This window comes from Thermobia domestica, chromosome 15 (genome assembly GCF_964235325.1).
Source record: "Thermobia domestica chromosome 15, izTheDome1.hap1.1, whole genome shotgun sequence".
Classification (NCBI taxonomy): Eukaryota; Metazoa; Arthropoda; class Insecta; order Zygentoma; family Lepismatidae; genus Thermobia; species Thermobia domestica.
This window is the reverse complement of record NC_137468.1, coordinates 103,272,557-103,299,422: the sequence shown is the minus strand read 5'-3', so window position 1 is coordinate 103,299,422 and position 26,866 is coordinate 103,272,557. Positions and strand designations below refer to the sequence as shown.

The following is a 26,866-nucleotide window of genomic DNA, read 5'->3' as shown; positions in this document are numbered from 1 at the left end:
TTTCCAAAGCTGAAAATGCCACTAAAAGGGACCCCATTTGAATCAAGAGAAGTCTTCATGCGGAATGTGACAGCATGGTTGCTCACCGTTTTAAAAGCTGCGTTCCAGAATTTTCCAACAATGGCGGAAGCACTGGGAAAAGTGAGTGTTCTACGAAGGGGCTACTTTGAAGAGGATTAGTGTTTCAAATTTCCAAATCAATAAATGTATTTTTGCCAACCAACGGTCCGATACTTTTTGAACAGACTTCGTATCACAATTAGACATTATTTTAGAGGACTCATTGGAGAAAATAATCATTTTAGTAAAATAACTAGACAGTAATACACATTAAAATAAAGGTTGTAACAAAAAAATATACATTTTCTACATACAACACTATCCACAGTTTTGTAAACAAAAATATATTCTTTAATTGTTTGTTATGGTTTTAATTATTATTTTAACATGTATTACTTGTCTAGTTAGTTTGTTTTAAAATACAGGGTTATTACAAATGATTCATTAGGTTTTAAAGTCTTATAACTTCAAATATTTAATGCCCACCTATTTGTACTAATAACCAATCGAAAGAGCATACTTTAAAGTTTTGTTTATGTCATTGCAGGTTCTGTTGTAACTCACCAGGTGGCAGGGTGATAACAGTTTGCAAAATGGCGAATAATCAACAGAAAGCATATTTTGTGATGGAACATGTGAAGACAGAATCCGTCACCAGCATGCAGCGTGTTCCGAAGACAGTACAATATACAACCACCAAAGAATTTTGCGATAGTATCGACGGTTTAAGGACACAGGTAGCCACTGTAAAGGTAAAAGCTCTGGGCGACCACCTGTCTCAGAGGAAACAGTGGAGAGCTCGAACGTGTATGGGTTGAGCTTGACTGCCGCATAGATGTGTGTCGTGTAACACAAGGAGTGCACATAGAACATTTGTAATGATATGTAAGAAACTTGGAAATGTGCTTTTTGAAATGATGTATCAATCATTATTTTGTATGTAATACTTTGTGAAATACATTCATACAAAACCTGATGAATCATTTGTAATATCCCTGTGCTCCAGCGTCTTAAATAATATGGGACTGATTATATATTGTTCGCCAGATAAAAATATTCTGGTGGTAGCGATAGAGAATGTTTTGTTATAGAGAATCATTAGGTAATTTCCCTTACAGTTCTACGCCTCTGCGTGTCACACGAAAATGAAAAGTTTGAGTAAATACACTTCTTAACGAAGCCAAATCTGAGACACGGTTGTGCAATGAAGTCTGATTGAAAAATGCAGCTCAGCTCAATTTTTGTTTGGCTAATCTGAAAAACTAGCACACATTGTGCACCTGACCATAAACAGTGTTTTATATTTTACTTAGATGTGTTATTTGACGAATGACAATTGCAAGCAAAAACCTTTTTAAGAAAACTGGATAGAAAAAGACTTTGCCTTTCATTAATCCTTGTACGCTAGTGAACAATGTCCTGTAACTATTCAATCAGGCCTTGTTTTCATACTGTCAAACTAAACACAACAACACACTGAGCAAGGCTGTGTGATAAAAATATATCAAACCACAATCCTGTAACAGTTTCAACACACTAACTATGTCTTCATCAGACCTCCACTTCTTCTGGCTACGTATATACTTTCCGGAAATCAACTTTTAATTAGGCTCCGCTTAGGTATATAAGAGGTGATCAACTCCCAATTAGCCAGAAGGAGTTGAAGTATGAGGAAGACAGAGCTAGTGTGTTGAAACTGTTGTGTGATTGTGTTTTTATATATTTTTATTACATCGCCTTGCTGTGTGTGGTTGTTACATAAAGCACCGAAACCAACGTGTTAAACAGGTCCTATCAACAAGACTTTGGAAAGAAGAAATATTTATGTAATCTAAGGCTTAAGTGTAACGTTACACAATTATGGACCGAGGCTAAGGGAGATGGGGTTGATGAGATGGATTATAATGGTGGAGTAAATGAAGTGTAAGCAAACGGGAAAATCATGAGAAAACCCAGTACACGGTATTTGTTCATCACAAAGTTCATTTGGTGCAGACTGGCATCGAATCAAGGACCCTATACTAAAGAGGTTAGCGTTCTACCACTGATCCACCGCAGTCCTTCGCCGCACGTGTCTCATGATATGCAAGATGCTCATAAATAACACCAAAACACTTTGGAAAATTAATCATAACGTGAAAAAAATTATAGACCATGATGAGAGCACAAATGCGTTACTTCAGCTATATTTCACCGAAAATTGGCCGGAATGAGGATCGTCGACTCGTAGCTAGGAAACGAAATGTTGGATCAAAGCTGAGTAGAAGAAAATAGTACTAATTTTGATCCCAACTCCGTTAATCCACTAATGTGGAACAGAAGCGGTTAAAGTTCTAGCCTCGAAGCTTAGGACATTCATGATATTTTCTAGAAGCGAAAAACGATAGATCAGGAACGAAAAACTGACATACACACCGTATCCATTGGCGCATTAATGAGATCTAGGCACAAAATAACTACTATGTTGTTTTGCTCAACCTTCATCAACTCGTATTTCGATCGTTTTTATATCGTTCTAATCACTTTTAGGAAGCTATAACTGTGAAATGACACATTTCTGCACCCATGTTGGTCTATACTTTTTTTCACGTTTTTGTGTAAGGCTTCATTTCTCAAAAAAGTGTTTTCAAACACCCTGTATATTTCAAATTCACCTCGAAACTAACGGGCATCGTATTTTACGAGAAAAAAATGTCAAAATGATCTCTGACAAATATTTATAATGTATACAACAGATAAAATAAAGTACTCTTCAAGATAACGAACACATTATGTAAGTCTGATTTTCACAAAAACTTTACCTTTGACTAGCTTCTTCTTCTTCCAGTTGTTTAATTTGGTTTAAGTATCGACTTTCACACAACTTAAGTTCGTTACTCAGATTTTCTATCACTTTGTTGGACTGCATTTCTTTTTGTTGTAAGGTAACTAACGTTTCATCTAGTTGAGTTTCAAGTTTTTGCTTTTCAGTCGTCAAGAGTTGCAATTCGTTTCGTAACCTTTCTTCTCGAACATCTTTTTCTGAGTCTTTCACTTTACATTCTTCTAATTGAGAACTTAACTTTAACACTTTTTCTTCAAGTTCCTCTTTCTGAGAACTTAACTGTAACACTTTTTCTTCAAGTTCCTCTTTCTCTTTTGACAACCTATCAAGGGCACACTTGCTTTCACTACTCGTTTTCAAGTATTCACTTTCTCTTTTCATCACTTCGTCTATCTTCTTCTCAAGTTCACTACACTTAGAACTCCACGTTTCTTCCAAGTTCCTGTTGGTTTCTTCCAATTCCTTGTTAGTTTCCTTCAATTTCTCTACCTCTTTCTCTCTGGAAGCCGTCTGAAAGATACAATAATCTTAAGCACAACTAGAAACGATGTACAATGAACAGAACCTTATTACAATTGTATTAAGCAATTAAACTTAAGGATATTTCTATCATTCCGTAAATTGTCCAATATCTGAATGTGAACTTCTATCTTCCTATCTTCATCAGTGAGATTTTCTTGAAGCATCAACTGGAAACTTCAACTCACACCTTATGGCATCAATCGTTATGATATAAAGTATCAAATAAAATCTTTCATCAAAAAACAATATTCTATATATATGTATATACAAATACCTCATTATTATCAGTAACAAAAGGTGTAATATTAAATATTTGAACTATCACAGAACTCTGAAATTTTTCTTAAACTTAAAATGTTCCAGATTCGTGCAAATGTATTATTCGGTTATAACTTTGAGACCACATCATAAATTGTTTATAGTATCCAACTTGTAACCGTATAGTACATATATACAAATCTGTAAAACTTTAAGTTCAAGAAAGGTCTCAATATCGTTCTGTGAAAGATCAGATACTTTTGTTACTAATAATAGCAAGGTTCATATATTTATCTTTTATTTCTAGAAGAAAGACTTTTGTTCGTTACTTTTATACTATAAGAGTTGATGCTATATGATGTGAGTTGAAATTTGCAGCAATGCTTTAAGAATACACCGCTGAAGAACAAGGGAGTTCCCACTGAAACTTTCGGCAATTAATACATGATAAGCCACACCAAGGTTAGTTTAGGTTAATATTTGTAATAGTGCATGAGTTTAGTTCCTGAAGTTGTATTAAGCAATTACGATTAGCCTTTTGATGACAGGATATACATAAACAGGCTTATTTGGAACAGATAAACACAAAGAATATTTAATATGAATTAATCAAGATACTAATTACAATCTTGGATACGTCAACCAAACAATATTTATTGTTTTACGCATTTAATTAAACAGTTACTCAAAACAATAACAATTTATTTTGTATCTCTAGTTAAAAGTTATGGAATGTATAAATTTGTATAGTTGCTGGAATTAATAAATATTAGAATGAAGTAAATACAACACACAAACACTGAAGATCCCGCACACGAGGCCTTTGCAGGAAACCACAACACAACACTGACAAAAACATGCGGGAGGCGGCCTAACGATATTTTTGAAAAGAAAGACAAGAGACCGCCAGAGTAAGAGGCTACAAATAGAAACAATATTGACCTGCAGAGACATCTCTACAGAAAAACTGACACTACATAAAACATATATTTTGTTCCAAGTTTTGGAAATGCTGACAATAGGCTCAAATACTGAAAAAACATAAGCCTCCTTTTTCTTCTTATTTTTATGAAACAGAGGGCAGAATGGCCCGAACATAGCCCCCATCTTGAAACGCTCCAGTTTCAAATAACACACGCACACAATGAATGATCGAGATTCACACAAGAAATACACTAAAAACGAGAAAAAAATAATAATGCATAATAATTCTTAAAGAACGAACACAAGACAAAAATATATCATTTATATGCAATGACAGGACATCCTTGAACTGCTGGAGTTTCGTATGACTACACTTTACTTTCAAGAGTTGAAAGCAGTGGTCGAAGTGAGGCGGTATGCGGTGGTATGCCATACAGCCTCTGGTTTTTCAATGATGAAGACATACCGCCTCTGGCTTCTCAGTGATCAAAACATACCGTCACTGCTAAATACCTTTAATAAATCCATTTTTATACACAATAATTCACGAATAGCTTTATACTTAAAAAAATATTCTGTAGAATAAAATATGTAAAATATTTTATATGATATTATGTAGAAATAATTTCTAAGTTAATAGCACCAACATTTTTGTTATCTTTTTCCAACCTTTTGTTTTTAAAAATGAGATGTCCTCAAAGAAGTTCATCTAGTTTATATTTTGATGTGCCATATTGAACTTCTTATGCATGTGTATATCTTTTTGCCTTAATTCATATAAATAGAAGTTTTGAGCATGGGCGGATTTAGGAGTTGTCTGCTGTAGGGGCAGATCTTCCGGGGATTTGGAATATTCCGGAGTGCGGGGTCCGGTAGTTTTCCTGCAGGAAATTGTTAATATAAAAACTCGGTTTTTGAGGATTTTCGTGTACAATTCTCTATAATACAAAATAAGGGAATTTTATACATTTTTTCAGAAAGTTGTTGGCGGGGAATCAAAGTCTCTCCATATCCCCTCCGTAACTTCAGGGAAGTTCTCTAATGGTTTTCAGTCATTATATAAACAGAAATGCAATCTTTCAGACAGCATACCCTCCCAGTATTTCAACATTTAGATAGGCGGTATGTTGAGTCAAAATCGTAATAAAGCATACCACGTCTGCTTTTTTCCCACTTCAAACACTGGTTGAATGGCAATGGACACATCTTCGCAATGGGGCGCTTCAACTCCCCAAAGGCAGTTTTTACCATAACTGCTCGCACTAAGCCATCATTTCCTGGAAATATGCACTGAACACGCCCTAATCTCCATTGTTGGGGAGGCAGATGGGATTCTTTCTAAATAACCATGTCACCAATCTTGATATTGTCACTGGTTTTTCGACACTTTGTTCTTGACTGGAGACTGCACCAATATTCCTGAGACCAACGGCGCCAAAATGCTGTGACAACTGCTGCACCAATTGCCACCTTTTTAGATGAGCAAGCTTGGATAAAGTGAAATCCTTATCCGGGATAGAAAACAATGACTCTCCCACAAGGAAATGAGCTGGTGTAAGAGCGGCCAGATCGTTGGGGTCACCCGAGAGTACAGTAAGGGGGCGGGAGTTCAGAATTGCTTCAATTTGAACTACTGTGGTATATATTTCCTCAGAGCTCAACACCACCTCTCCCACAATACGCTTGAAATGATGCTTTACTCTACGTATATTTGCTTCCCAAATACCACCAAAATGAGGTGCAGATGAGGGGTTAAAATGCCACGATATTCCTTGTTTGCTGAGGTAGGCAGCAGTTTCTTCATTTTTGGCCGTGTGAACACTCACTCTTAACAACTCCTTAAGCTCTTTGCTGGCTCCTACAAAGTTCCGCCTACAATCGCTGAAAATGTCACTAGATACGCCCCGACGAGCCACAAAACGCCTTAGGTCAGCGAGAAAGGAAGTAGTGCTTGCATCCACTACTAATTCTAGATGTATAGCCTTAGTGGAAAAACACAAAAAGATAGATGTATGCCTTAAACCTCAAACGGCTGCGCCCCCGGCTAGCTTTGAGTAGCACCGGCCCTGCATAATCCACACCTGTGTGGGAAAAGCATCGGCTTGGGTTTACGCGAGAGGGGGGCAGGGAACCCATTAATTGCGTCTCTGTTCTTCCTTCGAACAGACAACATTTTACACACTTCCGGATTATCTTCCCCACTAGATTTCTCGCACCCAAATTCCAGAAATTTTGCCGTAGCGTAGATAACACTAATTGAGGGCCACCGTGGAAAGTGTTTAAATGCTCGTGATTGATCAGAAGTTCCGTTAGCTTATGCTTATTGGGCAACAGCACGGGATGCTTTCTATCCACGGAAATGTCTGCATTTTGTAATTCCCTCCCCTCCCCCCCCCACACGCAAGATACAATTTTCGTCTATGAAGGGAGACAAGCATAACATATTACTTTTGTTGAGAATGGACTCTTCATTCACTAAGCACTTGATTTCAGTGTGGGATTCTCTTTTCTATACCTCCTTTATCAAGCACAAAAGACTCTCTTCCATTTCTTCAGGTGTAAGTGCCCCCTGGCGTTTCTGCGCCGGATTCCTGCAGTTCTAAACAAACCTACGACACCAACCCACTACACGCTTCAATCTCATTAGGGAGGAGAAACGGTTCACGATGTCATTTTCAGCCTGCACACACATAACGGCGATACATTTTTTATTTTCTTCCATATCTGTAGTTAAGTCAGCGAGACGACATGGAGGCTCTGGCAACACTGTTTCACGCAACCACCTTGGACCGCACCACCAAAGGGGATGCTCTAAGAGCTCGCTGGGTTTTACCCCCTTCATGCACAATCAGCTGCGTTGTCTCCACTGTTGGTATGCGCCCATCGTGACGAAGGCAAAATTCCTTGTATTTTCGCTACACGATTTGCGACCAAAGTTTTCCACTTATCAGGTGACTGGGCTAACCAGGCCAACACAACAGTAGAATCAGTGAAAGCTCTTGTATCTTGCACGTTTACACTGATGGCACTTGCAACTGTTTTTAACAATTTGGCCAGGAACAATGCGGCGCACAATTCCAATCGGAGTAGGGAAACTGTTTTGATGGAAGCAACGTCAGTTTTCGCAGCGATGAGTCTCACGTCGACACAACCGTTTGAACGTTCTGCTCGTAAGTACGCGACTGCAGAATAGGCCCGTTCACTAGCATCAGAAAAGCCTATTATTTGACAGTTGACGGCGTCAGAGGGCACAATGCATCGTTCGATCTTTACTTCACGGAGCAAAAACAACTCATCACAGTACTCTTGCCAGGCTGCACTTGTTTCAAGGGGGAGGGGCTCGTCCCAACCAAAGCTTTCCTTCCACAACGGTTGTAACATCTTGGCTCTGATGGTTACTGGGGAGAGAAGGCCAAGGGGATCGAAAACCTTTGCAATCTCCGACAACACTTTTCGTTTTGTCCTCACTGCTGGGGGAGAGGGAGGCACTACGTTGAACCCAAACTCGTCACTAACAGGTGACCACTGTACTCCGAGAGTTTTGACGTTATCGTTGTTGAATGGCACGTCGATTTCACGCATGTGGGTAAGAACAGCTTGGAGCACTTCCGGTTCGCTAGATAGCCACTTTCGAAGTTCGAAACCTCCTTCTCGTAAAAGTTGAATCAGCTGTTGTTGTAGCTCAATTGCTACGTTCACGTTAGCCGCACCTCCGAGGTAGTCATCCATGAAAAAATCTCTTCTCGCCGCCTTTGCTGTTAAAGGATGCTTCCCCCTTCCTCTTCGACTACTTGGAGCAAGCATCTAGTTGCTAAGAAGCTAGCAGATGCGGTACTGTACGTCACTGTTAACAAACGGTAGTCTTCGATTGGTGCACTTGGAGAATCTCTCCACACAATTCTTTGGAAGTCGACGTCGTCCTTGTGCACTAACACTGACCGGTATATTTCCGCGATGTTCGCGTTATGCCGGAACACGATGTTCACGAAAACGAACAAGAATTGGGAAAAAAAAACGTCCTGCAATTTTGGTCCCACCATGAGCTTCTGATGCAGAGATACACCCGAAGTTGTTTTTGCACTCCCATCAAAAACCCCAGGGTTGTTTTGTTTAAAACAAATGATTAAAACTTGTTTTAAAAATTAATTTTGTTTCAAACAAATTTTGTATACGTTTTAAACATTTTGTTTTAAACATGTGTATTTTTTGACTTGTTTTAAACGTATGTTTATTTTTATTTTATTTTATTTTTGTAAAAAAATCTGCCTGAGAAAAAATTGTCAAAAATGCTACCCATTCCAGAAGACTATTTTCTTCCTATGTGAATGTTTAGATTTCTAGCGGCTACAGCAGGTTAATGTGGTGATCTACAATTTATTTTCTCCCCCCCTCCCTTATTTTTAACGTACATTGCATTATTTAAATGCTTCTCAGTTAACTTGCGAGAAAGTGTCGTAGTCGAAGGTTGGACTACTTGTAGAACTAATATTAAAAAAATAAATAAAATAATGATCATGGAAACAAATTTTTGTGTTGTATTCAGAAAACAAACAAAAGGTTATTTGCTAAATTGCGGTTCTGAAATTAAAATATCTTAGGCATTCGTTGATACAGTACATGTTGGTTCTCAGTCTCCGTACAACTTGGAATCGTTTAACATGAGTTTTACGGGAAGAAAAAAGAACATCATTTTGAGTAAATTTACTAAAGTAACTCAAACTCTATCAGACAAGAAAACGATCATACGAGCTCGTTGCAAAACGTGTAGGAAAGAAATAGTTGGTTTAGTTAAAAATTGAAGAATCATTATAAAAAATACAATGTTGTGAAAAAACTGGAAACCCAATGCAATGCTGTGAAAGTGTTGATCCGAAAATTGTTTCTGATGATTCTAACGTCAGTGATGTGGTTGAGATGCAACTGGAAACTTCAGAATTAATTCTGTATCAACAATATCTTTTTCATTATATTATTTAAAATTTATTTCGTCCCTCTTCCCCATCTCAGTTTTAAATTTTCTTAAAAACACTACACCTTGACATAGCTTGTATGAAGAGACCAGACGAAAAAGCGCAAGGTATGGCAGTCGCCCGCGTAACTAACCATTAAAGCGTGATACTTATTGTAACATCAGTGCCGAACGTCAGTGACCGGGACAATTTGACCTCAATTTGTTCGTCTGTCTGTATGTATGTATGGACCACGCTACAGAGCACAATTTTCAGTCTTTTAACATTAAATTTTGAGAGTAGGGGCACGTCAGAATTTGCTGTATACGTTTTGACTGCGATCCGACGTAAAATTTCAAAACTAGTGGTACGGATCCCACTTTAAACAAAAATCCCTATCTCATATAGCCTTGCTACTTATGCAAGACTGTAATCAATCAAACTAAACAAATTTTATGCGTTTCGAACAAACTTGAGTTGCAGGATAAATTTGGCTCCAACTCAGTTTTTATAAAATATTTTTAGATATGGGGTGTTCGGAGCAGAAGGGATCCAAGTCCATCTTCAGGAAGGTTCACTTTTGCACAGCAAACGTAGTTTCTTCGTAGCCAAGGGTATGAAATAAATGAAACAAAAATCACATGAAATGGTGTGGACTAGAGTTTCATAGGACAACCGTTAGACAAGGGCGTTGATGAAATGGGGAAGGAGTGCTAATTTCCCCCTCCTTGCTCATAAATTTTAGATATTAACATTATATTGTGTACGCTGCAGCGTGGGAATTGATTAACAAGTCAAGCTTCGAATGCCATAGTCAATGATGCATAATTACGTTAAATAAATGTAGGGTGTGTCCAAAAGAATACACCGACGGAAAACGTCATATTTTCACAACCACGAATCCAAGATGAAAGAAAGAAAAACTACATGACAAAATGCAATCTAGAATTTTATATAATTGCTGCTACAGAGGGGCATTCGTTTAGAGGTCATCCGCCCCTTACCCTGAATTTCAGATTTTGGGGGCAGAAATGCATTTTTTTTTTTCTGAGCCAAGTCCAACATAAAAAATTTGAAGTCTTTATATTGAATTAATACGGATTTTGATCAGTTATAATCCATTTCCATTGGCTGTAAGGAGCTATAGGCCTATATTGCTCTCTTGTATATTTTTTTGGCCCAAGGATTCCCAAGGTGGCTCTACTTTCGATTTTCGGGCCTACTTAAAATTCTGGAAATTAGGACTAAGCAACTTTACAGTTTCAATTATCTGTATGATCTACGTATTATTCGGTGTAAGGACCTCAAGCTTGTTCTGTTGGACTTTGCTTATCAAAAGATTTCTAAAACTGCCTTACTGCCCCAAAATCTAAAATCCAGATTGGTGATGGGGGCGGTTGCCCTCCTGTCCCACTGATGCCCCTGTCTTGTGGCTGTCATATGAAACTATCCCACACCCTTTCGCATGGTTTTAGTTACATTTGTTTTGGACTCTTGACTGCGAAGATATTACGTTTTGAAATAGAATACATTTGCTGAGCAACTTTATTGAAAATGGATTTGGGTCCATTGTGCTCTGAACGCCCCAAAATATTACCTTTCTTCAATAAATCATTGAGTCAAAAAAGAACCAATTACATAGGCTTGCAGAAAATATTCTAAAGTTAGCACAATATGAAGTGTGCTTCAAACATTACTTTTCGAAAATTTATTATTTTAAAATAATTTTATTAGCATTAGTGTTCTGAAATAGTACGATAATCAAATATTGCAACAAAAATCTCACCCGCCTCCACGAAACGCGAGCTTAGCCCCTAAAGGCATAACTAGAAAACTTTCAGAAGCGGTAACTCCGAAATGACTTGCTTTAGGGCTAAAACAACCGCACAACCGTTTCTGGTAAAAAAATTCTACAATTAAAACATGTAATATGAATTCGTTTGCATTAGAAATTTCGAATATCAATCAAAGATGTCCGTCATGATGCTTGATAGCACCATCAATTGTGTCAGCTACCACTTCCAAGTTTCATCATTCCCCTCAAACCATTCTCAATACTCAAGGATGGTGAGGACTTTTGTTTTTGCCATGTATATTGATAGATTATGTGAAATCTCTATAGTAGGTAGATTTCAAAATCTACCTAAAAAGCTTATTACAACCAAGAAAGTACTTACAAGTCACTGTCAAAACGGTGTAATAAAAGGGGGCGTGATATGAAATAAGTTACGACTTACTAATCTATACTGAAATATTTTGTACTCAACACAGTGTAGCCTTAACGAGAATAAAATAAATGAAAAGATCGGTTGTAAAAGCAAAAAAAGTCTTAATAAATACGTTAGTACACGATTTTGAAACGTTTAAAATCATGTTTTAAACTGTTCAAAATGTTTAAAACATGTTTTTTTTTGTGTGTTTTAAAACATGTTTAAAACATTTTGAACACCTTTTTCATGTTTTAAACCCGTTTTGTTCTTTTTTTTTTTTTTTTTTTTTTTTTTTTTTTTAAATCTAACCCTGAAGACCACCCGTACCTTCGTAGTGGAGCTGGAGGGCTTCAAAACCGCATGATGTAGTAGGTAGCAACTGGTTTCAGGTGGGATATTTCTCTCGCTTGCGGGAATGAAAAAAAAAAAAATGAAATTTCTGAGTTTTACGTCCCACGGTTATGCCGGTTAGGCTAAAGGAGACGGTGATGATGAGTAATGAATGAAATGGTGGAATGAAGAAAGTGGGAGGAAACGGGAGAACCCCGAGGAAAACCACGCACACGGTGTTTGTCCACCACAAAGTTCACTTGGTGGGGGCTGGGATCGAACCCGGGACCCCAAGCACCAGATGTGAACGCTCTATAACTGAGCCACCACGGCCCCCGCTGGCGGGAATGAGATCCATATGCCCTAACCGAATATATTCCCTCACGAAGTCACGATATTGCTGTTGAAGGGAGGGTTGTTTAGCTAACTTCCGTTCAGTATTTAACAGTCTCTTCACTGCGATTTTACGTGACCTGCCTAATAGGACTGTTACCCCTGAAAGGTAGTCTCACCACATAACTCCCGTGCTCGTCACGGTGGTGTGTAGCTACAAAGTGTTCTTCACAATTCCTTCCTTCCTTGTACAGGTATTTTGTAAGTGGGAGCTCTTCTAACTTCCAAAACTGGCGAAGACCTTCGTCGATCTCGCACGAAACTCGATGTGACGTCACCGTTAGGTTACCACTCGTCGGACATATATTGCCAGATAGCACCCAACCCAGACTAGTTTCCAATGCGACAGGCGTCTGAGGTGGCCCCATACGCTTCCCACTCAACATAAGTGATGGAAACACGTCTGCTCCCAACAGAATGTCAATGGGGCCCACTACGTTGAAAGTGAGATCTGCTAATCTTAGGCCCTCTAAATGAGACCAGTTTGTAGCACCAGAACACTTTTGTTTGGGTAAATCGGAGATAACTTTCTGAACCACCACAGCACGTTTCGAAAGTTTCACTTGTTCCTCCGAATGGCTGAAACTCTAAGTCCACCATTGCATTCGCTGTACCCACTCCTGCTCCTGTGATCCCGGAAATCACAATACTGGATTTCTTTTTCTTGAGACCCAGTTTCTGTACACAGTTCTCGGTGGCGAAACTAGATTCACTCGCGCAATCTACCATCGCTCTGAAGGGGTAATACACACCATTATTTCCTCTCACTTTCACGATGGCAGTACATTAGAGACTTGCACGGGCCGGGCCTGGCCCGAGGCCCGGCCCGACTCTGTTATTTCTTAGGGCCGGGCCGGGCTTGGGCGGGCCGACAGTTATTTCTTTGGGCCGGGCCGGGCTTGGGCTGGCCGACACTGATTTCTCTTCAGGTTGGGCCGGGTTGGGGCCGATCAATTGCAATTCTTTAATAATTATTGACTTTTGTTAAACGATAATTGGAATAAAGCCAAACGTTGAAGAAATGTGTCCGTGAAAAATGTTACAAAGAATACAATAGCTATTTACAGTTTGTGTTGCTTAGCGGCTCCACTTTCACTATAGAGGATTGCAGGCATTATGCGGTAAATTGAGCTCTGACCTTGACCTTCACTGAACTCAAAATATAAAAATAAGTGGTGGGAATGTTTTGCCTGTCGCTAAACAATATTGCCATCTTCACTTTATGCTAAAAATCAATTAAGTTAGATTTTTGTTACAGGGAATGGAGTTTTTGTTCTCTCGATGACAGGCAAAGTTCTAGGAGGCAATGGTGCCATTCGGGAGGCAAGCGTCAGGTTGTGAACCAGAGTTTAGAAAGTTTCTGAGGGTTAGGTCAAATTTAGTACTAAATTTTGAGATAGATTCGGGCTCGAGCTATTTTTTTTTAAAAAAAATATCGGGCCGGGGTCGGGCCAAAAATTTTAAAATTTATCGGGCCCGGGCCGGGCTTGGGCCAAGAATTTTGAAAAACTTATCGTGCCGGGCCGGGCTCGGGCCGAAAATCTTCAAAACTTTTCGAGCCCGGGCTGGGCCGGGCCTAGGTACGTTCGGGCTGGATTGGGCTCGGGCCGAATAATTCGGCCCGTGTAGGTCTCTACAGTACATAATAACACCTGTGGTACACTTGCGTCCGCCACAACATAGGTCGTGATATTTGATTCACGCATTGGTGGCTCAGCTCTCTCGTAGTGCAAGATAGTGTGATGTTTTTCAGCGCACTTGCGACACGTACTGATGCGCATGTATCCTTTCTACACAATTTCCGAAGACAATTAAAACACAGTTTTTTCTCTTTCACTAGGGTAATACGATCATACACGTTGAGTTTTGTAAACTCCGCACATTTGTAGAGGGGGTGGTTTGCACTGCATACGTCACATAATGTAGTGTCACATAATGGTCACATAGTGTTGACCACGTGCACTAGTAGTAACATGGGAGGAAATTTGTCTTTTGTCACGATTCTTGACTTGTTCACTACTTCCGGCGACGCGCGTTTTCCCGCCGGACGACACTGCTAGCGCGCGGGCTCTGTTATCGAGGAACTCTGCGAACTGATCAAATGATGGCTGTTCATTCGTTTTTAACGAAAGTTCCCACTGCCTACGATTTTCACTGTCCAGTTTATCCGCGATATGATAAAGCAAGATAGCATCCCTGTGTTCGACTGGTTGCTCGAGCACCTTGAGGGACCGCGTGCACTCCATCGTGGTATCAATTAACTTACATAGGGTGGCTGGCGATTCTTGTTGTATTACGGGTTGCGTAACTAAGCATTTAATCGTCGCGTTTACTATTTCCCTCTTATTGTGATAACGTGCATTAAAATACTCCACGCCTCTTTGTAGTTGCTGTCCGTGGTTTGCATCGCTTGAAGGAGTTGTGCTGGTTCCCCTTTCAAAGATGTTTTGAAGTACTGCAACTTTTGAGCACCTGACAAGTTTTTGTTATTGTGTACTGAGTCCACAAATGAATCATGAAACGATAACCAGTCATGGAGGTTTCCCGAAAACACTGGCAACTAAAACTGGGGTAATCTTACGTCACTAGCAGGTTGCCTTTCAGACGAAGACGGGGACTGTGCTCCTTTATTTCCCTTCAACTGAAAGTCCATCAATTGAACACACATCTGGATTATTCGTTTGTCCATTTCCGCTAACTCTTCCTCTTCCTTTTCGAAGTCCTCGTCTCCTACCACCGCCGAAATATCATCCAGCAGCTTTGAACACTCCTGCTGGAGTTCACTGACAATAGCCTGATGCACCAAGATGGCTGCCGCTGCGGTAGCGTCCAACTCTGTGATGGCTTTTTCTTTGCGCGTGATTTTTGACATTAATGTTCTCATTTTAATTTTTAGCGGCTCCATCTCTAGAACATTGTACTATGTTCGTGAGAAAATAACAGTCACTAGCCTAGTATTGTTCACAGCAACAGTTCACATAGGCACTAGTAATTTGGCGCGGGTGGACCATGCATACGACGACCAAACAATAATTTATTGTTTTACGCATTTAATTAAACTGTTACTCAAAACAATAACATTTTATTTTGTATCTCTAGTTAAAAGTTGTGGACTGTATAAATTTGTATAGTTGCTGGAATTAATAAGTATTAGAATGAAGAAAATACAACATACAAACACTGAAGATCCCGCACACGAGGCCTTTGCAGGAAAGCACAACACAACACTGACAAAAACATGCGGGAGGCGACCTAACGGTATTTTTGAAAAGAAAGACAAGAGACCGCCAGAGTAAGAGGCTACAAATAGAAACAATATTGACCTGCAGAGACATCTCTACAGAAAAACTGACACTACATAAAACATATATTTTGTTCCAAGTTTTGGAAATGCTGACAATATGCTCAAACACTGAAAAAACATAAGCCTCATTTTTCTTCTTATATTTATGAAACAGAGGGCAGAATGGCTAAACAAATCTAATGAATTAACAGAAATTAACTGACAAAAAGATGGACACAAGCATTTTTGTGGACAACACTGAACACAAGGTATTAATGAAAAGTCTATATGGCGGCGATATTGAAATAAAATTTCCAGTTTTACGTCCCATGATTATGCACTATAGGCTAACAGAGGTGGATGATTAATGGAAGTGAATGACTGAAAGAACTAGTGGCATGATAATGTGCGAGGAAACGGAAGAACCATAAGAAAAAAGGACACACGATGTCTACCATAAACCCAAGTGACCAAAGATCAAACCATGTACCCCTTCAACCAAAAGTGAGTGCTCTATATCTAAGTTACCCATTTCAGGCCTCTGATAGTTTCATTTTTTGCTGGGGTACAAAAGTAATATCTATCACCGCCTACAAAAATTAAGAAAAGTGAAATCTAACGTTAAACAAAGACTTTATTTATTAAGTCTAAGGGACGCGGTGGCTCAGTGGTAGAGCGTTCACCTATAGTGCGTTGGGTCCCTGGTTCGATCCCACCTCGTGCCAAGTGAACTTTGTGGTGGACAAACACCATGTGTTGGGGTTTTCTCGGAGTTCTGTTTCCTCCCACTTTATTCATTCTACCATTGCCTTCATTTCTCAACATCACCGTCCCCATTAGCCTAACCAACATAACCGTGGAACGTAGACTGAAAGATTTTTATTAATTCTCATGAAGATCTAGTTATTATGCATAAAGTACACAATTATTTCATAAGAAATGTACAGATTTTGGAGTTTTCTTGAAAGTAATGACATTGCTGTTGCGTGTGTCAGCGAATGCTGGCTAAGAAAAAATGAAACGTTCAATATTCCACGTTTTTTCCATCTGCGATATATTAAAGACGAACCACTAAAAATGTATGTGTATAATAACTAGAGCAACCTAAAAGAATAAAAAGCATGTCAACAATTTAGACACGTTGTTGCTACCCAGGACATAACTTTGGTTATCTAAAGATAAAAATAAAAAAGCATTTTTTTTAATGAACTGCCTGTTTAATCGTAACTAATTATTGTAATTAAGATAAAAAATCTATTGTTTTAACTTTTATTTCTAGTAACATTCAAAACTTAGTCATCTCAAAAAAGATATTTTAAAGAGTAGAAAACTGATTTCTTACATATCTATACTGAAGTTTCGAACTTTAAAAACTTAAAAGCATAACTGACGTTCTGTGTGAACAGGATAACAATTAAAATCACATTACAGTATGCAAAGTTTAACGATTTCAGGGTCAGTGCACACCTTAAAACGGAGCAATTCATAATCTATTTTGTCGGAAAAGCTTTCCTACACTAAATTAGATTTTAAGTTCTAAAAGATCGTCAGGAAAATTCTGAGGCTCACCTAAAACTCAGCATCTTTAGGATGGACCAAATGAAGAGAGAAAGTGACAGATTAGTAGACTGTCATTCTTAAAAAAAAAAAAATGCTTTATTATTAATACAATATATACTTGAATAATTTCATGTACGGCCCCGGGTAGCAAAACTCACTAAATTTTCTTGCCTTTGGCAAGCGATCCCGGGTTCGATTCTCGGTGGGGACATTCGGTTGAAAAAGTGTAAAAACTCTTTTCAGATCAGCCATCCTCAGTGAGGTTTTCCTGGGTTTTTCTCATTCACATCATGCAAATGTCGCGATGTTACTTAACATAATGGTAACAGGCTACTTCCTTGCTTCCCCTTTCGTTTCTTCCTTTCCGATTCCCCGGGTAGTGTAATCGCTGAGGGGCATCGTCCCTCATACATGACGGGTTAACATGGCCATAGATGACGAAAGCCCAGAAATCTAATTTCTAATCCGTAATAACTTTATGTTACCTTATAAACTTACTTTACTGTCACAAAAATTTTTCAGTTAATAATATATTGATAAACAGCGTTCGATTTCAGTATATTGGTATGAAAAAAAACAGTTGTGTATAAAATATTACTAAACAGACAGAAAATAAGGAATTAAGAATAATATTTGCGTTCCACTATTGATGTCAAACATAAATCCAAAATAAAGTATAATTTGCAAAAAGGTTATCAAAAACAATAACAATAATGTAAGTTGCTCTAATAAGTGAACGTACTGTAAAAATAAGCAGATCACCATAGAAAGAATATATGCTATTGAAGTAAAAGGTGAATTCATATAATAATAATAATAATAATAATAATAATAATAATAATAATAATAATAATAATAATAATAATAATAATAATAATAATAATAATAATAATAATAATAATAAGAAGAAGAAGAAGAAGAAGAAGAAGAAACAAAACTTATCATGGCTGTCATTGTATTTCAGATTCAAATGTTAGCATATTTCTCAATCACCTCAAAAATATTTAACACTGCCTACTTGAAATATCAGTACATGGTAGGTTTGTGAGAATTTTAATATAAATGAAAGTAAAGAAAGCCGAAATTCCCAAAACCTGACAGAATTAATGAACACACATAATTTGCATGTAATAATCCATGACGTAGCCCTACAGGAACATCACAAACATTGTTTACCAGGATAGCTCCTCATGCACATAAAGCAGAAGTTATTGACCTACATTTAGCAAAAATTATCATGCTACCCAATTTTAACAGATTACCAGAATTTCTTTTTAAATACATGAATCAAAAGAATTTCATTTGATGCAGTTATCTAAAATTTCTCGATTTTCTCAGTGATGAAGATTGGTCGTTACTTATATTGGATGAAGTTCTAATTTGAATTAAACGTATATCTAAATCTAAACATATATTTGAACATGTTTTCCTTTACCACACGTAAAAGAAACATATTTTAAAATTATTCCTTTAGAAATGTATTCTTTGTTCTACAAATCATCCACACTTCGTGCGGTGGGGAAAAACATATTCAAATATATGTTTAGATTTAGATATACGTTTAATTCAAATTATAACTTTTACTTGATACAACTGATGACCAATCTTCATCACTGAGAAAATCGAGAAATTTTAGATAACTGCATTCGTTGAAATTCTTTTGATTTATGTATAATTATTCTAGTAAAAGTTTGAAACTTTTACATCTAAAATGTAAATTTACAGTCAAAATTCCTGACAATGAGTACTGCTAAATTTACAAAATATATACAAAAAGATTTTAAAGAAAGCGAAAAGGACACACTACAGCAAAAAGTAAAGTCTGTAGAAAATTAAAATAAAATTAAGAATCGCAATGGGTGGTTTAAGTTCTTTCTCGAAGAGTGACAGCAAATGGTTGGAATATCATATATTAATCCGGGAACAAATTAGATACAAAAAATTACTTCTGACGCTACTGAATACTTATAATGATGCGTGTTCCTTAGGATTCAGTTTTAGGGCCTGTTCTTTGCTGTTATACATAAATTATTTTCAAGTAAGGTAACACATAGTACGAGCATTTTCTACGCAGATAATACAACAATAATTACTCTGACATAAATGTTAATATACAGTTAAAAATGAAGCAACAGAGCACAACTAGAACAACGGATTTATCAGAAGATGAAATAAAATGTCAGAAAGATAAAAGGCATACATTTTTGTTTAGTTTAATGCCTACGATTAAGCACCGAAGATAAGGGAAGCGGTGATGATGAGATAGATAATAATAGTGGGATGAAGAAAATGGGAGGAAACAGGAGAACCCTGTGGGACCCACGCCACAGTGTTTGTTCACCACAAGGCCATGTTGGTGGGATCTGGAATTTAGGATTTAGATTTCTGGGCTTTCAGCATCTATGGTCATTTAGCCCGTCACATTTTGAGGGATGACGTCCCTCGGCGAGCACACTATCCGGGGAAAGGGAAGGGAGGAAGCGGCCTGGGACCTATAACTTACCATCCCTGGCGTGAATGAGGAAAAACCCAGGATAGCTGGCCTGAAAAAGCGTTTGACACTTTTTCAACCGAGTGCCCCCACCGGGAATCGAACCTGGGACCCCTCACACAGAAGGCGAGAGCGTTAGCGACTACGCTACGTGGGGCCACTGGTGGGATCTGGGATCGAACCAGGGAACCTCATAGGGAATGGAAGTGAGCGTTCTATCAAAGTCACCTCGGCCCTGGAATGGATTTCAATTTAACACTAGAAGTACAGTAATAAATATACATACATAATTCACTATGTGAATTCACTCGAAGTTTAACATTTTTAAGTGTTCGTATTGCGAGACATGTTATGTTACTTCCAAATTAACATAATTCATACACCACCTAATTCTGGCGTTAAGTACGAATATTGCCATTTTATTCTACTACAACAAGGGCAATATTTATCATTCTCGCTCCTTCCTCAATATCAATAAATACCAGTGAAGAAAATTTGGAAAATGAAGTGAATAATCAAAGTGGAAGTGGTATTAAATGTTTAAAAAGATGTAAAAATCCCGTGTCATATCCATATCCACGTGTATAATAAATTTCTGAAATTTCCCGAACTGAAGAATGAAACAAGTTAGTTTCGTTTTACAGTGTGAAATTACGATAGAATTCCGAACTATGCGAATTCAATACTCAAACTTGAAGTAGTACATCTATAACTACTAGTTGCAATAAATTAATAAGATCAAAGATAGAACATGTTCCTCGGACGCTGAATTTATATCAAAAGCCATTGCTCCCTATCTCTCTCTCTCTGTTTTTGCTCTATGAAGATTAAAATTAAAACCAGAAGTGGTAATTGATGTCTATCACTTCTGGTTGTAATAGAAGAATAAAAATCGGAAGAGGAACATAAACTGAACCAATATAAAAAAAAGACTGCTTGTCGCTAACTATTTCCGTTTCATCAATTATGCAATCAGTATTGTAACCGAATATTTGTACATTCTCATCACTTCCGGTTTGAATGGATATACCTAGGTATATAAAAGTCCAGACAAAACTATCTTCAGACGATGAATCTGTATCGAAAACAGTTTTTTTTTAATATCCCTTACCGTTGTTGCTCTATGAAAATCAGTGCTGAAATCGAAAGCATGAGTAAACTGCAACCACTTCTGCTTTCCATAGAATATTGCGAGTGGTGATGATATGTTTCCTTAAGACAGTGAATCTATTTAAAAGAACGCTTGTCACTATTTATTACTGTTTGTGTTCTATAGCGATGAATGTTGAAATCGGTAAGTAGTTGATTCCTACCACTTATGATTTAAAGACAGGGATAATGGAAAAGTGGAACCTATTCTTGGGATGTTGAACAAATTGTAAAAAATCGCTTCTGAAAATCATTTACTGTTTTTGTTTTGAAAATCAGACCGGAAACCGGAAGTATTAGTAAATATTAACTTCCGGTCTCGATAGAGTATGGTGTTCTCTTGAAGCTCTGAACCGATTGCAAGAAACTGCTTTTCGCTGTGTTTCCGTTTTTGTTCTATGCCGATAAACGTGGAAACCAGAAATGGCTGATTTCAACCACTTCTGGTTTGAATAACGGGTTAACGGAGGAGATAGAACTTATTCTTGGGACGATGAATCGACTGAGAAAAAACACTTCTTATGTTTTACCATCTTTGCGCTGATATCTGCTAAGAGACAGACAGACGGACGGACAGTCGTTCTACAGGACTTCCGTCACTGATGCATAGCATAGTTTGGAAGTTTAAAAATACATTGGTGATAGATATTTGCCACCCCGGCCGATGTCCCATGTTGGTCCATGAGTAAATAAGATCTTGACTGACACATTTTACAGGCATAACTTGCTAGGGACATCTTACTCATCTAGTGGCTAGCGCGTGTACCTTTGATGCACGAGGTCACGGATTCGATTCCAGGTGGGAGCGCATTATAATGGTTCGGATTCCACTTTAAACTGTTGGTCCACACAGTCTGTGCTGAAAAAGGATGCTAAACTTGAATAATAATAAATTAATCAATCTATCAATCAACATGATGGGGGTCCTCAACTAAATTAGCAAAAATATTCCTGACTAATTTGAAATGTTTCTAATGTTCTTGTCAAAAACAGTGTCTAAAAAGGTCTTGTCAAAAAAGGTTGTCTACATATCAGGTAATCTCAAAAGTAGTGAACCTTTTGCGCACGATGCCGTTAGTAACAAAAATCTCACGGTATATGAATCGCAGCGGGTAAGGAATAACGTCATTTTATAGCTGACAAGCTACTAAATGTGTAAACGTGTTGGAGGAGACATAATGTATTCGCTGTGAAGGTGAGTCAACTTTCCGCAAAACTACTCTAAATCTTACAATTTTATTTCGATCAAGGCGCAAATACTGCGAAGGCCTGTAAAGAACATTTCAATGTTTATGGGCAAGCTATGTTATCAAAGCCAAGGGCCAAACGATGGTTCAATTGCTTTTGGTCTGGAAATTTCGATGTCCAAGATGCTCCTCGCAGAGGGCAACCTATCACAGAACAAATAAATGGAATTCTGGCAAAAGTCGAGCAAGATCGCCACGTATGCAGTTATAACATTGTTAATGACCTAAATGTTCGTCACCAAATAGTCTTAAATCATTTTGACAAAGCTGACTACAAAAAGAAGCTCGATATGTTTGGATGCCACATGATCTAACTCAAAAACATTTAGTCGATCGAGTTGAGCTCATTTTGACTTTAACGTCCCTTTCAGCAGCGAAGCTATATGAGACGGGACATACTGATTAACGTGGAATCCGACCCACGTGAGCTCCCGCCGGGAATCGAATCCGGGTCCCCCCCGCCGCGGGAGCTAACCGCTTAGCCACGAATGAGTTCATTTAGTTGATTGAATTTCCACCTACGAATCTCTATTGAAATGTAACGAACTCTAGCCATTTCTGAACCGGTTGATGGCGAGTGATGAACCGTTGATATCCTACGAGAACATGGTGCGAAAAAGATCGCAGTTGAAGCAGGGAGAATCTCCATAGTCTATGATAAACCCCACATTGACGTCCAGGAAGGTCAAAATGCATGACAAGCTGCTGCCGCCGGGCAGAACAGTAGACTGGGGCCTGTACTGTCGATAATTAGCGCAGGTACAATAATTCAAAAGAAACACCTGAATTGGTCCACGGCAAGGGTGCCTGACAACGCCAGACTTTAACGAATCATCAGAAATTGAGAGAACTTGGCTGGGAGGTTTCAATGCAGCCATCGTATATCTTGGATTTCAACGCTGAACAGCTACTTCTTTGTTATTTAAATTTCCTCTTAATTCTTTCTACTTCTTCCCCTCCCTATTACTTGATGACGCATTTAGCAAAATCGCTTATAGTGTAAAAATAATAGTGATTATAGAGCATTTTTTTCGTAAATAAATGTTAAACAAATGATAAAAATTTGCCACTCAGCCGAAATCATGCCAGGTATCCGGCCTTACTGTTAGTGCAAAACCCACTAAGCTACCCTGATGACCCTAAACCAGCCATCCACTTTCATATTGACGTTCATATTATATATATATATATATATATATATATATATATATATATATATATATATATATATATATATATATATAATCGACAAAAATCGATAAATGACCGATTTGTTTTAACATCTAATGCGCTACAGCTAAACATATAAATAAAGTTAAAGGAATGAAATTTATATTATGATATTTGCACAGAAGTTTATCATACGTTAAAAAAGGATACTCTCTTACATGGTAATATGGTAATATCAAATACTCCCACGCAGCATTATAAACAAATACGCATGAAATGAAATCTTTAAGTTTTACGTCCCGCGGTTATGCCCGTTAGGCTAAAGGAGACGGTGATGATGAGTGATGAATGAAATGGTGGAATGAAGAAAGTGGGAGGAAACGAGAGAACCCCGAGAAAGCCCACGCACACGGTGTTTGTATCAAATACGCATGAATACTAGCATATTTAATATTGTTTAGTTTTAACTGAACACTAATGTGTAGTGAATAATATTCACAGAAAGAAGACGAAGAAAACAAAAATAGATGAACTGACAAGAAATCGGATCTCTGCATCTCACTTATTGGGACCTCTGCCTTTACTTCTGAGTTACCAGGGGTATCTCGGTTTCCTGTCTTTACTACCTAAGCTCCGAAGCCCAACACATTTTTTCCACGCACATCCATTTCTATGTGATAACGAAACAACTTAAAGATTATACGTAACACTAACCTCGAATCAGGCTAATATCAACAGAATGATGGTTTGATTACAATATCACTGCTAGCAGTTATAACTATCAGATTAATTGAGTCTTAAGGAATAAGTAATAAACGCAGGAATTTGACACGTCGCTGGTAGTTCAGTGATTGTGTATAAGCTGGCAAGCAGGAGACTTGGATTTGATTCTCTGCTTTTCCTGCGATCGATTTCCCAGCATTTCTTCAATATTTTCCTATGAATATGCACGTATTAGTTTAAAACGTTCAGCTTACTAATTTTACCTTTTTTTTTTTTTTTTTTTTTAAAGCAGAATATTTACACAATAATTAACTACTTTCAACCAGTAAATGAGATGAAGGAAACGAAGTTACATGGTATAAAAATAACGAACATAAATATAATTCGTTGTCTAGCAATAAAAAAAAAAAAAAAAAGAAATAAATAAAAAGCCATGCATGCTACAGAACGTACTCAACTCTTCATCTACTTCCACTGATTTGATTTCATTTGTATTTTAGCGTCCCTTTCAGCAGTGAGTTTATGAGACATGGACCCACAGCTTAAAGTGAGATCCAAAGTGCATGAGCTCCCGCCGAATTCCAAATAATACACGATTAATAACTGAAATAACTCAAACACAAACTGCCTTACCTTGTATCACGAAGATGTGATTAAATCAAACACTTTTAATGTGCGCTGACACCTCTGTCGAGGACTTCTAAGTTGCTAAACTGGAGACATATGTGAGGGCTTCTTGCTTTCCTGTGAAACGTTTCTGAGAAAAAGTACACAAACCTACTTCTCACAACTGTAACTAACTGGACTTAAAAAACTATGCTACTTCGTGATACAAGATAGAACTTCATATTTGATGCTTCGTTGATTTGAGTTTTAGTGTCTCTCTCAGCACCAAAGTTTTGAGACGGACCTACAGCTAACGTGGGATCTAAGCCACATGAGCTCATACGGGAAATCAAACCCTAGTCTCACACGCTAAAGCGCATACACTAACCATACAACTATGGGAGAGCTCACTTCATGTTTGAGTTATTGATCATGTACCTTTTAGCATCAGCAATAACTCTGAAATAAGTCCATAGTCTGTTTAACTGAACGTGGTAGGCATCACTACACCACAATGAAATGCAAGAATATCTTCCCTTTTATTTTAGCACATATAACAGGCAGTAAGTGACAGCTTATGGAAATAAGTATCCATAAGTAAAGGTTCATTTCACCAAACGCGAAACAAATGAAGTTGGCAATCACGTTCATTACACACATACATACACATATATGTACACACATCTGGATACTTTGAACACATGCAAATGAAGCAAGCCAAAATAATTTATGCAAACTCCTATCTATATACAACTCAATTCAATATGGTGCAGCAGGGGCAAATCAGTGCATTAAGTAAATACAAAATAACAGCAAATGTGAGCTACCTTAATTTCAATTGCTGCTAATTTAAAACATTCTGCGATGTCTCCATCACCGTCACATAAATGGTCCTCAATATCCGGAAACCCTTGGTTTTTCGCATTTGTTTCGCCCGTCCCTGCACATACTTGCAAACTGTCTTGCTGTTTAACACAATCTTCTGAAAACTGGAAAAGCAAGGCTTTTATATTATTACCGTACTTTTCTCTTGCCAATTCGAAAAGTTCAGTTATTTTATTTTTTACACTTTCACTACCGATCCCTCTCGTTTGTTGATTTTCCTCATTCCGGAGAACATGATGTTCGGAAATGATTTCGTTCACTAGATCTTCGAGTTGTTCTGCTAAGTATGTTAGCAATGACAACCAAATTAAATGGCAATCTTTCAATTTCTTTTTCCACATAATTTGAAACTCTTCGTGGTTTCGTTTCAGTATGGACATTGACTGTTGTGCTTCACTATCTACAGAGTTTTCATGTTTGGTAAGCTCACCTTTCAAGCTGTTAAGTAGAGCCTCACTTTGCTGCAAAATATGAGAACACTTAGTTTGACTTGCACTAAACTCTTTGGCAAATTCAAACTCCGATTCTTTTATCATCTCATATAGATCTTGAAGTGCTGAACGAAGCCCTTTCAACGAATCGTTTGATTCCTTCCTAAACAGTCTAAGAAATTCTATATACTTTTGCTTGCAATTCGCTTCTGCGATATTCAAGGCTCTGGAGTATTCCTCCTCTAGGACATCAATATCGCTTATCACTTGCTTCTGTTTCACGCTTTCTTCTTCCAAAGTTCGATTTCGCTCCCTCAATTCACTTACTGCCTGCTTCAAAATATCACGCTCCGCTTTTAAAGTGTTGTTGGTGTTAGAAAGCGTAAGATATTCTTGCATTGCATTTTTACTATTTTTCAGATGCTCACTAACCCTTCCTTCCAAAGTAGCTTTCTCTACAGCAAATTCTTTATCTTTTCTGTGTAACTGATTAGATAAATTAGCTAGCTCTTCTTCATAATGCTGAATGCTATTTTCATGTGCTAGTTTACTAGCCTGGAGCTGAGCTTTCAACATATCCAGTTCTGCTGTTAAATTTTCCGTATCTTTTCGCATGATATCAATTTCATTTTTTACACGCTCTCCCATTGTTAATAAACTGTTATCATAATCTTTTCTCGCCTTCTCTAGTAAATCATTAAGTTCTTTTTCCCTAAACTCTAAATCGTGAATACATTTTTCTTTAGCAAGCACATCTTCTCTAAGGCAAGAAATTTCACTCTCTTTTTCGTCCATTACTTTTTCCCATTTCTTATTTACCGCATCTAACTCATTTTGCTGAACAGTACTCA

The 26,866-nt window shown here is 37.8% G+C and overlaps 2 protein-coding genes across 5 annotated transcripts in view; both read right to left on the bottom strand.

The window, feature by feature from the left end:
• LOC145671176 (uncharacterized) overlaps positions 1 to 26,866 on the bottom strand; it is a 126,268-nt gene that overhangs the window by 46,340 nt on the left and 53,062 nt on the right. For all 4 annotated transcript variants that reach the window (XM_081740022.1, XM_081740023.1, XM_081740021.1 and 1 more), the window contains one exon: positions 2,862 to 3,394. In XM_081740022.1, coding sequence (XP_081596148.1) covers positions 2,862 to 3,394 — 533 coding nt within the window. The remainder of the gene's footprint in view (positions 1 to 2,861; positions 3,395 to 26,866) is intronic.
• Positions 18,625 to 26,861, bottom strand: LOC145671984 (uncharacterized). Its single transcript, XM_081741172.1, has 2 exons — positions 25,511 to 26,861; positions 18,625 to 18,716 (listed from the first exon to the last, which is right to left on the bottom strand). The coding sequence occupies exons 1-2, from the start codon at positions 26,808 to 26,810 to the stop codon at positions 18,625 to 18,627; spliced, it is 1,392 nt and encodes a 463-aa protein (XP_081597298.1). The 5' UTR covers positions 26,811 to 26,861.